The sequence below is a fragment of the Camellia sinensis genome, chromosome 12 (genome assembly GCF_055761805.1).
Source record: "Camellia sinensis isolate YWXY chromosome 12, ASM5576180v1, whole genome shotgun sequence".
NCBI lineage: Eukaryota > Viridiplantae > Streptophyta > Magnoliopsida > Ericales > Theaceae > Camellia > Camellia sinensis.
The window spans coordinates 71,674,208-71,687,956 of record NC_138972.1 but is presented as its reverse complement, the minus strand read 5'-3'; the positions used below and the strand labels follow the sequence as shown (position 1 = coordinate 71,687,956).

At 40.7% G+C, this 13,749-nt stretch overlaps 1 protein-coding gene across 7 annotated transcripts in view; it reads right to left on the bottom strand.

Moving 5' to 3' along the window:
• Nucleotides 1–13,749, bottom strand: part of LOC145804563 (uncharacterized) — a 66,423-nt gene that overhangs the window by 15,613 nt on the left and 37,061 nt on the right. For 3 of the 7 annotated variants that reach the window (XR_014346552.1, XR_014346553.1, XR_014346551.1), the window contains exon 3: nucleotides 12,246–12,404. The exons of 1 other annotated variant lie outside the window; for it this stretch is intronic. Coding sequence is in view for 2 of the 6 variants with exons in the window: in XM_082898918.1 (XP_082755044.1) it covers nucleotides 12,246–12,404; nucleotides 12,744–12,835 (251 nt within the window). In the remaining 4 variants the exon portion in view is untranslated. 3 more of the 7 variants (XM_082898918.1, XM_082898917.1, XR_014346554.1) reach the window with 2 other exon arrangements.

Below are 13,749 nucleotides of genomic sequence, written 5' to 3'. Positions count from 1 at the left end.
GTATAGTGATCCGGACATGTGTCCGTGGATGTTGGTAGTTGTTTATTATCTTGTTTACATCCTTTCTTTACTTTGTATTTTGAGTTATGGGATGTGTTGAGCGGGTTTGTTACAGGTTGGTTGAGTTTAGAAACCAAAACTAGTTGCCCAGATTTTTGGCCTGTACGCTCGAGCGGAGGTGTTGGCGCTCGAGCGTAGATTACATCCTTCCAGTATCTTGTTGTGCAGTGTTGTGAGCTCGAGCGTAGGGTTGGGAGCTCGAGCGGAGGCCTGGTTCTGCAAAAGTGCTGGGCGAGTGCATTCTGCGCTCGAGCGGGAGGTTGGCCGCTCGAGCGGAAGTCTGTGAGTGGCCGCTCGAGCGGGGTGTTTTAAGCTCGAGCGGAAGACTGGGTTTAAGTCCCGAAATTGTGACTTTTCAAATCACTTTTTCACTTTCTCTTCTCTCTCTTACTTTTCCAAAATCACCATTGTTGAGCCTCTCACTCTAGACTCTACCTTCTCTCTAGGTTTTGATCTAGTAGGAGTGATTTACTCACATTTGGCCTTTACAAAAAAGTTGTTGATCGTCGAGGGCTTCATTTTAATCTGAAAATCTCGGGTTTTGGAGCACGTTGGGTTTTGTCGTCTTCTCCTTTGGAACTCCGAATTTGAGGTAGGGATATCCTACTCCTCTCTATGGGTTTTGTCTTTAAATTTTGGTATTTTGAGATGTTGGGCTTGGTTTGGTAATTTTGTGAAAGTTTGGGGCTTTTGTGTAATTTTACAAAAGTTGGGGTTTTATTCATAATAAACCTAGATGCATGTTTGGCATAGAAAAATGGAATGATTGTTGAATCATTGATGAAAATGGGACCTAAGGGTTGAAATGGTAATTATGGAAAATGACCTAATTACATTGTTTAATTAATTGGGATAATTAATTGGTGAGAAATGAGGAAATGAAATGTTGATTGAATATCCATTTGTGCATTTATTTTCTGTTTTAGAAATAACTGCTTTGAGCTATCGGTGGAGGATAGTCGTGATTGTTGTAGACAATGTATGTTGATTAGGCAAACTGAAACTAATCAATGGAATGTGTTATGGAACTTGACAGTTGCTAGAATACATTAATTGTTTGTATTGTGTGATTGTATATAGAACCAATGTGTTTATATACGTTATGTGTAGAGGAGGAGATAGGGGATGTACTCCGCGGTTTAGGGGAAGATAGGGGATGGACCTCTAAACCGGATAGGTATTTGGAGGAGATAGGGGATGTACTCCGTGGACAGAGCTCATATGCTTGTCTGAGAAGTGAAGATAGAGCTCATATGCTTATCTTTGTGAAGTGAAGTGTGGATACAGCTTGTATGCTTATCTGTGGATATTGTTGATATACATATCTGTTGTGAAGTGTGGATACAGCTTGTATGCTTATCTGTGGATATTGTTGATATACATATCTGTTGTAGAGTGTGGATACAGCTTGTATGCTTATCTGTGGATATTGTTGATATACATATCTGTTGAGAATGTGGATATAGCTTTTATGCTTATCTGAATGTGAGATATAGTTTTTATACATATCTGTGGAAATGATGATAGAGCTAGCATGCTTATCTGTTGAAAAAGGGAAAATGAAAATTAATTGGGACTTGTAAGTCGTTGACATAAATATGTAATTTATGTGATTGAATCAGTGGTGACCAACTATCAATTGCTAATGTTTTAGTCATTGTCCATGGTTGGTTTAGTGTATTTCTACTGGGCTGTGGCTCACCCTATATGGGAATATCATTTTCAGGTACAGGAAGCATGCCACCTCCAAGGACATAGCTGGGAGGCTTGTGGCGGGCATAGTTTTGTCGCTTTACTTTGATGTATTACATGTGATTTCAAGCCAAGGGCTTAATGTGTAAACGAGTTAGAACCCTTTGTTGTAACCAAGTGTTAACTTGGAAAGCTGTAAGCCCGTAGGGCATTTTGTTATGAGGTTAAACATGTAATACTTATGTCTTGGAATTCTAATGAATGAAAGGAATGCATGTCTTATCTGATGGGTTTGTTGTTATTATTTTGAGGGCGTTACAACTTGGTATCAGAGCGTACCGGGTTCGAATACTTTGGGTACGTGGGAAGTGATTAGTATCACAATGGGTTTGTCTCGCTTGGTAGAGACTTAGATGTAGTATCATATGCTATGTGCTTAATTGATAACATGTTTATGTGACTATGTGGGTATGGGATTTAATTTCTAGGATATTGATTGGATCCTTGAGTTTCTGGGAGTCTTGTTGGAAAAGCACTTGATCAACGCTGTTTCTAACCGGAACTCTAGTAACGTCTTGGGACTATCATTATCCGGAAATGAAGTTCGTAAGTGCTTATGTGTTTATGTGCTTATGTGGAGTGAATTACACTTGTCCATGCATTAGGACGTGAGTGTTTAGTTTCGGCACACCTATGAATGTGCTAACGTTCTGTGTTGCCTTTATTAGGATGTCAGGACGAGGAAGAGGTGCTAGGCGTGGTAGACCTGCGAGGCAGGAAGAACCGTTACAGGGTGAGATCCCGGTAGTGCAGGAGGGAGTTGGGCAGGCCAATGTGGCCGAGCCAGTGGGTCAGCAGGCTATGGGTGCCTTGGCCAGAGAGATAGCAGGAGCTTTAGGTATTCTTAGAGCTGGGAATCAGGCAGCTGAGACAGGGCCTTCCTTCTTGAAGAGGGAGTTCTTTCGGTGTAATCCGGATGAGTTTATCGGGGATCCTAAAGAGCCGCTTAAGGCAGATGAATGGCTCGAACAGACAACGAAGACGTTTGAGATGCTTGGCATCGAGGACGGAGCACTGAAAGTGACCTTGGCATCCTTTCAACTGAAGGGAGATGCTGGTCAATGGTGGAAGTACGAGAAAGCTCGTGTTGGTGGTACTTGGGAGGCGTTCATAAATGCTTTTCAGGAGAGGTTTTTGTCTGCAGTAGCTAGGGAGAAGCTGAGGGATCAGTTTAGCCGGCTTAATCAGCAGGGCTTGTCAGTGGCCGAGTTTGAGGCTACTTTTACCAGTCTGTCTAGGTTTGCACCTGAACTGGTGGCGTCTGAGGAACGCCGTTGCTATGAGTTTGAGCGGAAGTTGAGGCGGGGCCTCAAGTTGAGAGTTGGTGGGTCTTATATTCGAGACTATAGACACCTAGTGGATGCTGCAGCTCATATGGAGCTTATGATGCAGGAGGAGGATGAGGGTCAGAGAGGCTCCAAGAGGAGCCAGGATAGTCAGAGTGATGGCAGGAGGCAGAGGGGTTCTAACCCTCAGCAGTCTCAGGGTGCAGTCTCTAGATCGACCTTTCCAGTGCCTAGTGTAGGCTCGGGGAGAGGCAGTCAGGGAGAATTCACTTGTTACAAGTGTGGCCAGCTGGGTCACAAGGTTTCTGTTTGCCCGCAGAAGGGTGGGGGTCAGAAAGCTGCTTCTTCTTCAGCTAGACCGCAGAGTCAGAGTTTGGGCAGGGGGCAGCTCTTGATTTGTTATCAGTGTGGACAACCTGGGCACATGAAGAGGTTTTGCCCACAGTTGAGTGCCACTTCGGGAGCGTCTGGTTCTAGGCAGACGCAGGGTTTTCAGCCAGCTCAGTCTGTGCAGGCCTCGAGGGCCAATCCGGGAGCTTCGTCATCCCAGTCTGTGCAGCAGTCTTTTGCTCCGAGAGGTGAGCAGGTAGACCAGGGGCCTACGGGGCGCGTGTATGCTGTTACCGCGCAGGATTTAGTACCAGCTCCATCAGTAGTGAGAGGTACTTTTCTGTTTTGCAACTCGGTTGCTAATGTGTTGATAGACACGGGTGCATCTCATTCTTTTGTATCTGCTGCATTTGCATCTGTTTTGGAATTGGAGTTAGCACAGTTAGCATCTCCTATTTGTGTGGTATCGCCTTTGGGCGGTGAGTTGATTCTGAAACAGGGTGTTAGAGGATGTGATATAGAGGTCGCCGACTATAGGCTTCCTTTTCCGTTTGTTGTCATGCCCATGAAGGGTTTTGATGTTATTTTGGGTATGGACTGGTTATCGTCATACCGGGCTGTTATTGATTGCTACCGCCAGAGGGTTACATTATGTACCTTGAGCGGGGAGTGGTTCCATTTCTTGGGGGACCGGGTTGGTAGTGTTTTGCCACCGGGGTATGACTCGCGAGGGCGAAGTGAGCTTAATAGTCTACTTGCCAGCTTTGAGAGTGGTGAGAGTGGTGAGACCCAGGTTGTATTACCGAGGGTGGTTTGTGAGTATTCGGATGTCTTTCCCGAAGATCTTGTTAGTTTGCCACCTCACCGAGAGATAGAGTTCTCTATTGATTTAGTGCCTGGTACGGCGCCGATTTCTATGGCACCTTACCGTTTTGCTCCAGCAGAGTTGGTTGAGTTGAAAGTTCAGCTCCAGGAATTGCTAGATAAGGGCTTTGTTCGCCCTAGTGTTTCACCGTGGGGAGCACCGGCACTCTTTGTTAAAAAGAAAGATGGTGCCTTGAGATTGTGTATAGACTACCGGAAGTTGAATCGGGCTACGGTTAAGAATAAGTACCCTATGCCCCGTATAGATGATTTGTTTGACCAGTTGAAGGGTTCCCGTTGTTTCTCTAAGATAGACTTGAGATCGGGTTACCATCAGTTGAGGGTCAGGGAGGAAGATATTCCGAAGACGGCATTCCGTACGCGGTATGGCCATTATGAGTTTCTGGTGATGCCATTTGGGCTTACCAATGCACCGGCAGTCTTTATGGACTTGATGAACCGGATTTTCCGGGAGTTCTTAGACCGCTTTGTGGTTGTTTTTGTGGACGATATCCTTATATATTCGTCTTCTGAGGAGGAGCATGAGGCACACTTGAGAGTGGTGCTTGAGTTGCTTAGAGCTCATAGGCTGTATGCCAAGTTCGGGAAGTGTGAGTTCTGGCTGGGGGAAGTCAAATTCTTAGGCCACGTGGTATCCGGGGAAGGGGTGTCTGTTGATACATCCAAGGTTGAGGCAGTGCAAGATTGGGCACAGCCTAAGAGTGTGTTTGAGATCCGCAGTTTTCTGGGATTAGCTGGGTATTACCGTCGGTTTGTGAAAGATTTCTCCAGGTTAGCGTCACCGTTGACTAGACTGACTCGGAAAGGAGTCAAGTTTGTGTGGAGTGAGACTTGTGAAAAGTCGTTTCAAGAACTGAAAGTTAGATTGACCACCGCTCCGGTGTTGATTATTCCGGAGAGAGGGTTGGGTTATGCGGTTTATTGTGATGCCTCACGAGAGGGTTTGGGTTGTGTGTTGATGCAAGAGGGGAAAGTGGTAGCTTATGGCTCACGTCAGTTGAAAATACACGAGAAGAATTACCCCACACATGACCTAGAGTTAGCAGCTGTAATCTTTGCCTTGAAAATCTGGAGGCACTACCTTTATGGTGAGAGGTTCGAGGTATTCTCGGATCATAAGAGTTTGAAGTATCTGTTTACACAGAGAGACTTGAATCTGAGGCAGAGGAGATGGATGGAGTTCATCGAGGATTATGATTTTGAGTTACATTATCATCCGGGAAAGGCCAATGTTGTGGCCGATGCCCTTAGTAGGAAGACCATTAGTGATGTTGCTAGTATAGCCATCCGGGAATGGGTGATGTTGGGAGCACTTGGCGAGTTTGATTTGCTACTGGGCGAATCTGTCGAGGCTGCGGCCTTGTTATCTGTTGTTGCGCAGCCTACGCTTGTGATTAGAGTGTTAGAGGCACAGAGAGGTGACCTTGAGGTAGAATCCCTCCGAGAGAAGATCTCAAGTGGGAAAGTTGAGAAGGGTTTGACGGTGTATCCCGACCTGAGTGTGAGATACCGAGACCGTTTGTTTGTACCGGAGTCTTGCCGAGAGGAAGTACTTCGAGAGTTTCATCATTCGCGCCTTGCGGTGCATCCGGGAGGTACTAAGATGTATCAGGATTTGGGTCGCCAGTTTTGGTGGCGGGGAATGAAAAGAGATGTGGCTGTTTTCGTATCGAAGTGCCTTACTTGCCAGCAAGTGAAGGCCGAGCATCAGAGGCCAGCGGGTTTGTTGCAACCCTTGCCTATTGCCGAGTGGAAGTGGGAGCATGTCACTATGGACTTCGTTGTAGGTCTTCCGAGGACTCAGCGGGGTAGTGATGCTATTTGGGTGGTTGTAGACCGGTTGACTAAGTCGGCGCACTTTATTCCTATGCGCGTGAGAGATTCGGTAGATCATCTTGCCGACTTGTATATTCGGGACGTAGTGAGATTGCACGGGGTCCCAGTGACGATCGTCTCAGATAGAGATCCTCGTTTTACTGCCAGGTTGTGGCAGAGTTTGCAGAGTGCCTTGGGCACTAAGTTGACCTTTAGTACGGCTTATCATCCTCAAACTGACGGGCAGTCCGAGCGTACTATTCAGATCCTCGAGGATATGCTTCGGGGTTGTGTCCTGGATTTCAGTGGGACGTGGGAGAGGCACTTGCCATTGGTAGAGTTTGCCTACAACAACAGTTTTCAGTCTAGCATCGGTATGGCACCGTTTGAGGCCTTGTATGGCCGACCGTGTAGGTCTCCAGTTTGTTGGGCCGAGGTGGGTGATGCACCTTTGTTGGGTCCGGAGTTGGTTAGGGAGACGACGGAGAAAGTTGAGCTTATCCGTAAGAGGCTTGTTACAGCCCAGAGTCGACAAAAGAGTTATGCCGACCGTAGGAGGAGGCCTTTGGCGTTTGAGGTAGGTGATCATGTCTTTCTGAAGATATCACCTAGGCGAGGCCTGATGAGGTTTGGGAAGAGTGGGAAGTTATCCCCTCGGTTTATTGGTCCTTTTGAGATCCTTGAGAGGATTGGTGAGGTTGCTTATCGATTGGCCTTACCACCGCAGTTGTCCGGAGTGCATGACGTGTTTCATGTGAGTATGCTTCGGAAGTATGAGCCAGATCCATCACATGTGTTGGATTGGACTGATTTAGAGGTAGATGAGGATGCCTCGTATGAGGAGAGACCGGTTCGGGTCTTGGATAGGCGGGATCAGGTCCTGCGTGGCAAGACCATTCCTTTGGTGAAAGTCTTGTGGAAACATCACGGAGTGGAAGAAGCCACTTGGGAACGTGAGTTAGGAGTCCGTGAGAAATATCCGGACTTGTTTATTGATATGTAATTTTGTATTTGAATTTTACATTTTGTTGAACTTAAGAGCTTTTATATATGTCTTAAGTTGTGAAACATTGAGAATGTTTTGGTTAGTGGAAGTATGTTTTGGAACTTGCCTCATATGGAAGTTGAAAGTGACATTATATGTGTTAAATATATTGTTGAAATTGGAAGGATAGTGCATAATGTTGATGCATGTTGAAAGTACATATGTTGTTTACATATTGTGATATGTCTCTTGTTAAAGGGATGGGATGACCGGTAATGGGTCGAATTGTTGAATGTTAAAATGTAACATTGTTTAAAATGGAGGAAAACTTATTTTGAAAACTTGTGCTTAATTTCGGGGACGAAATTCTTTAAGGGGGGGAAGGTTATAGCGATCCCGGATTTACCCTTGTTGTATAGTGATCCGGACATGTGTCCGTGGATGTTGGTAGTTGTTTATTATCTTGTTTACATCCTTTCTTTACTTTGTATTTTGAGTTATGGGATGTGTTGAGCGGGTTTGTTACAGGTTGGTTGAGTTTAGAAACCAAAACTAGTTGCCCAGATTTTTGGCCTGTACGCTCGAGCGGAGGTGTTGGCGCTCGAGCGTAGATTACATCCTTCCAGTATCTTGTTGTGCAGTGTTGTGAGCTCGAGCGTAGGGTTGGGAGCTCGAGCGGAGGCCTGGTTCTGCAAAAGTGCTGGGCGAGTGCATTCTGCGCTCGAGCGGGAGGTTGGCCGCTCGAGCGGAAGTCTGTGAGTGGCCGCTCGAGCGGGGTGTTTTAAGCTCGAGCGGAAGACTGGGTTTAAGTCCCGAAATTGTGACTTTTCAAATCACTTTTTCACTTTCTCTTCTCTCTCTTACTTTTCCAAAATCACCATTGTTGAGCCTCTCACTCTAGACTCTACCTTCTCTCTAGGTTTTGATCTAGTAGGAGTGATTTACTCACATTTGGCCTTTACAAAAAAGTTGTTGATCGTCGAGGGCTTCATTTTAATCTGAAAATCTCGGGTTTTGGAGCACGTTGGGTTTTGTCGTCTTCTCCTTTGGAACTCCGAATTTGAGGTAGGGATATCCTACTCCTCTCTATGGGTTTTGTCTTTAAATTTTGGTATTTTGAGATGTTGGGCTTGGTTTGGTAATTTTGTGAAAGTTTGGGGCTTTTGTGTAATTTTACAAAAGTTGGGGTTTTATTCATAATAAACCTAGATGCATGTTTGGCATAGAAAAATGGAATGATTGTTGAATCATTGATGAAAATGGGACCTAAGGGTTGAAATGGTAATTATGGAAAATGACCTAATTACATTGTTTAATTAATTGGGATAATTAATTGGTGAGAAATGAGGAAATGAAATGTTGATTGAATATCCATTTGTGCATTTATTTTCTGTTTTAGAAATAACTGCTTTGAGCTATCGGTGGAGGATAGTCGTGATTGTTGTAGACAATGTATGTTGATTAGGCAAACTGAAACTAATCAATGGAATGTGTTATGGAACTTGACAGTTGCTAGAATACATTAATTGTTTGTATTGTGTGATTGTATATAGAACCAATGTGTTTATATACGTTATGTGTAGAGGAGGAGATAGGGGATGTACTCCGCGGTTTAGGGGAAGATAGGGGATGGACCTCTAAACCGGATAGGTATTTGGAGGAGATAGGGGATGTACTCCGTGGACAGAGCTCATATGCTTGTCTGAGAAGTGAAGATAGAGCTCATATGCTTATCTTTGTGAAGTGAAGTGTGGATACAGCTTGTATGCTTATCTGTGGATATTGTTGATATACATATCTGTTGTGAAGTGTGGATACAGCTTGTATGCTTATCTGTGGATATTGTTGATATACATATCTGTTGTAGAGTGTGGATACAGCTTGTATGCTTATCTGTGGATATTGTTGATATACATATCTGTTGAGAATGTGGATATAGCTTTTATGCTTATCTGAATGTGAGATATAGTTTTTATACATATCTGTGGAAATGATGATAGAGCTAGCATGCTTATCTGTTGAAAAAGGGAAAATGAAAATTAATTGGGACTTGTAAGTCGTTGACATAAATATGTAATTTATGTGATTGAATCAGTGGTGACCAACTATCAATTGCTAATGTTTTAGTCATTGTCCATGGTTGGTTTAGTGTATTTCTACTGGGCTGTGGCTCACCCTATATGGGAATATCATTTTCAGGTACAGGAAGCATGCCACCTCCAAGGACATAGCTGGGAGGCTTGTGGCGGGCATAGTTTTGTCGCTTTACTTTGATGTATTACATGTGATTTCAAGCCAAGGGCTTAATGTGTAAACGAGTTAGAACCCTTTGTTGTAACCAAGTGTTAACTTGGAAAGCTGTAAGCCCGTAGGGCATTTTGTTATGAGGTTAAACATGTAATACTTATGTCTTGGAATTCTAATGAATGAAAGGAATGCATGTCTTATCTGATGGGTTTGTTGTTATTATTTTGAGGGCGTTACATCCTTATTGTTTCATGCATGTCCTCTACAACTACATAGAAAGTAAAGATTAACAAGAGAATATAACAATAGTAAGATTAATAAATTAACAAATAAATAAGAAAGTAAGCTTGAATACAATGTTTTTACTAGTGCCAAGGGGAAAGCACAGAAACAAGCTGTGAATTGCTCTATTATTGTAATATAAATATATTAAACTTGATATTAAAATGAAATATTTGCAAGACTTATTGAAAATTTATAAAGTAAACAAGCTACTGTCTTAAATTAATACCTAATTTTTAAAGATTAGTATTTTGCATTATAAAATTACAATGTCATCTCTCAACATTCTTGAGATTATGTATAACTCCTACTAATAGTTTTTTTTTTTAAATATATTTTTTACAATGTATTCTAGCCGTACCAATATCCTGCTTTTTAGGTTTGTCGTATCGCTATATCCGTATGTCGTATGCATATACGTGCTTCCTAGATTATATCTCTAGGCACCCTATCGCAAGTTTTTTTTTGTTTTTTTTTTTTTTTTTTTGCAAATCTATAAAAATCATATTTAGGTCCTTCATCTTCTCTTTGTACTTCTCTGTTAATCTTCTTAATAAAAATAGTGTTTCCATATTTGATCTACCAAGCATAAATCCAAACAAATTCTCTAACACTATTGTTATAACTCTCAAGTGATGCTCAATCATTCTCACCAACAATTTTCATTGTAATGACTTATCAACTTAATGTCTTCATAATTGTTGCAATTTTGGATATCTCGTTTATTTCTATATATAGGTATTAAAATACTCTCTCTACTCATCAGCCATTTTCCTATGCATTAGAATCTTATTAAAGAATTTTGTTAACCAGACAACTACTTACCTAAGTATTTCCAAGCCTCAATAGGGATACAATCTAATCCTCATGCCTTGTCTTTTTCTTTTTCTTTTTTAATTTTTTAATTTTTTTATAATGCAAATTCCACCTTAAACTCTCTTAGTTCAATAATAAAACTTGTATTCTCTAGTTCCATCAAGGCTATCATATTCCACTCCTTCCAAGTTTTTAAAATGATTTTCACTTAACAATTTCTCAAAATATCATTCACTTTTTCTTAATCTCCTCACCCAACCTCCTTATTGGTCAACTTATGTCTTCAAATTATTCCCATTTTTATCCTCTTTTACTATGGCTTATATCTCACTATTCGACCACCAAAAATATTTAGATATAGGAGCTTTTCCCTCTGACTCTCCATGCCACTGCTTCCGATATTCTTTCAAAGCATTATGCTATTGTATTCCACATGTTATTAGTAACACCTTTCAAACCACGCGTTACTTCTTTAAACACTTTATCCTCTATTTCTCACCTTTTGGATTTCACATCTAGTTCATGAGTTTTTAATATATTTCCCACTTTGATTTTGCTCTTTATTATTGTATATAATACTATATATTGAATATTGTTAGCCTACTTTGTGCCATTAACTTCCTTTGGAAATAACCTTGAAACCTTCACATATTCAGCAGTCTATTTTTCTTACAAGAAAATGATGTATCCAACTCTTATTTGACCCATTTTTAAAAGTTATGTGTTTAACCCTCCTTTTTTAAAAAGTCGTTGGTTACTACATGATCAAATGCTACTGCAAAATCTAAGATGTTCTCTCCGCCCTCATTTCGATCACCAAAACCATATCCACCATGTATCCTCTTGTGCATTTGCTTATAATTTCAGACATGACCATTGAAATCTCCACCTATAATTATTCTCTCCTCTACAAATATTTGTTGTATTAACCCATCGTTGATTCCAAAATTTCCTTTTAATATATTTCTCCAATCCTATTTGGGGTGCATAGGCGCTAATTATACTCTCCAATTACAATTTTAATTAATATTATTATGTAACTTATTCTCATAACTATTACTACCTTATTTTTCAGATGCTTAGCTACACCATTTCCACATCTTCTTTTTTTTTTTTTTTTTAATAAATAAATTTTATTGAAGAAGAGCATCAAGGTCCCCATAAAAAGGAGCACTAGCCAATTACATCATCAAGGAAATCAAAAAAGGTAAACAAATCAGGATCCACACACCTTGACACCCAACCACACAAGACTCGCAAAAATCTATCTACTAATCACTATGTCTAACATACAAAATATTGTACTGAGTTTTTCTGTTTCGTTTACTTTCTCTGCTACTCACTTTCTTTTAAGCATGTTATACTTTCCTTCTAATCATAGAATCTACTAATTCCATAGTTTTATCTGTTAGTGTTCCCTTTTCCAAGTTGCTAATGTAAACCAACAATCCTGGGCTAATTTCTTTACAGGTGCTCATCCAAGAAAACATAAGGACCTTTTCCTCTTTTTCACTGCACTAAGGCGCCGATGTAGTGATTTTTTGCCTATTTTTCAAAACATGTTTACAGAAAACATCCTAGCCCTTGCATGTTCATGTTCATAAGAGATCTGATGGGGAGTTTTATGTGGTAACCATGATGTCAAACGAAAATAAGAGGGAAATAAAATGCTCTGCAGAAGCTAGAAATCTTTTTAGAAAAAATGTTTCAACAGATAAAACAAATATTAGGGAGAGAAAATGCAGAGTTTAACAAAAGTGAGTAACTTTAACAGGAGTCAAACCGACCAGAAGATCTCCTTGGGCTGTTCCAGTGTTCCCCGTGAAGCCACCATCCCTGACCTGCTGAGAAATTGAGCACGATTTTGTCTTACATTTGCTCGTCCTCTACTCTGCTGAGGATTCCCATTTGCAGAATAAATTGAATTCCCAAAAGTAATGGTAGAACTACATACAAATAATTAGTTAAGTTCTTGTTAAACCAAGCAAACAAAAGATTTTTTAAATCTGTTCTATCAACTGAGCAGACCTCTCTTCAATCAATATTCATGACCATTCATATATTAAATCAAGCATACCACCCATTTTTTTGACTAATCCAAAATGGATTTCAACATCCCAACAGATAAACTCAAAAAGCTAATAAGATCTATATGTTTTGGATTTAATAAGTTGAATAAATTGAGTTAAGCATCAATTATATGAACATTTATTTGGTACAATAATTACCAGTCCGCCAGCATGATGCAAGGAGAAAGTAGGGAAAAAATGGTACTAGTAACTTACTCTGGACCATTCCACTTGAAGGAAGTGATAAGAAAGCAGATTGACAAACAAGAAGCCAATGCCCCCATTGCCAGAGGAGTATCAAGAGTACTCTTGACAGAAAATAAGAATAAAAAATTCAGAAACAATACAATTCTGGGAGTAGGAAGAAATTGCAGAAATGCAAAGCAAATTGCACACTGATTTCCGTTTGGTCCAGAGATACACTAGTGGAGCATTATCACACTATTTATTAACATGAACACAATAGCCACCTAGAAGATAAATGTGGCTGCAATGATGCGCATGGCCCATTTCACAAATTGAGCTATGCCAACATCCACACTTCCATCTTCTAAAATAACAAATTCCCGCACCAATTAATACCCTAGGGCAACTCTTGCAACAACAATCCCAAGTAGTACAAAAATAGAAACCTGTAACCAAACAAGGTGAATAGTTTAAACAAATAAAGGAGGACATAGTTGAAAACTGAATCTGTAATAAAAAAAATTAAAAAAATAAAACGCTAATTCTATGGTCTTCCAGTTATGAAGCCATTTGGTCTTGATTATGAATCATGTAATTACCTGTGAGGCTTTGTGGTGGTCAAACTTGGGGTGATTGGTTATGAACTTGGTTATGAGGCTTTGTGGCTATGAATAGAAGTGGCCTAGGTTAAGAGGCTTTGTGGTGTTTTTGGTTATGACCCAAATTGGTTATGAATCCTTGTGACTAACATTTTCAGCGCATGCATATGCACCACTTTTCCTTTTCAAAAAACAATAAAAATGAGATTCGAGTCATAGTAGAAGAAAATAAATAAATGCTTTAAAAAGTGACCAAAAAAAATTACGAAATTTTTAATAGATGCAAGTAGGCTAACACAGAGATAATAAGGACAGTTAAAGGTACTAGATGATGCTCTTTATACAAGATTAGACATAATCAATTTCTCTATTATTGATTTTTATTAGATAAAAGAAATGCACTAAATTGAAAGAAGCGATGAAGGTTTCAGCAAGGA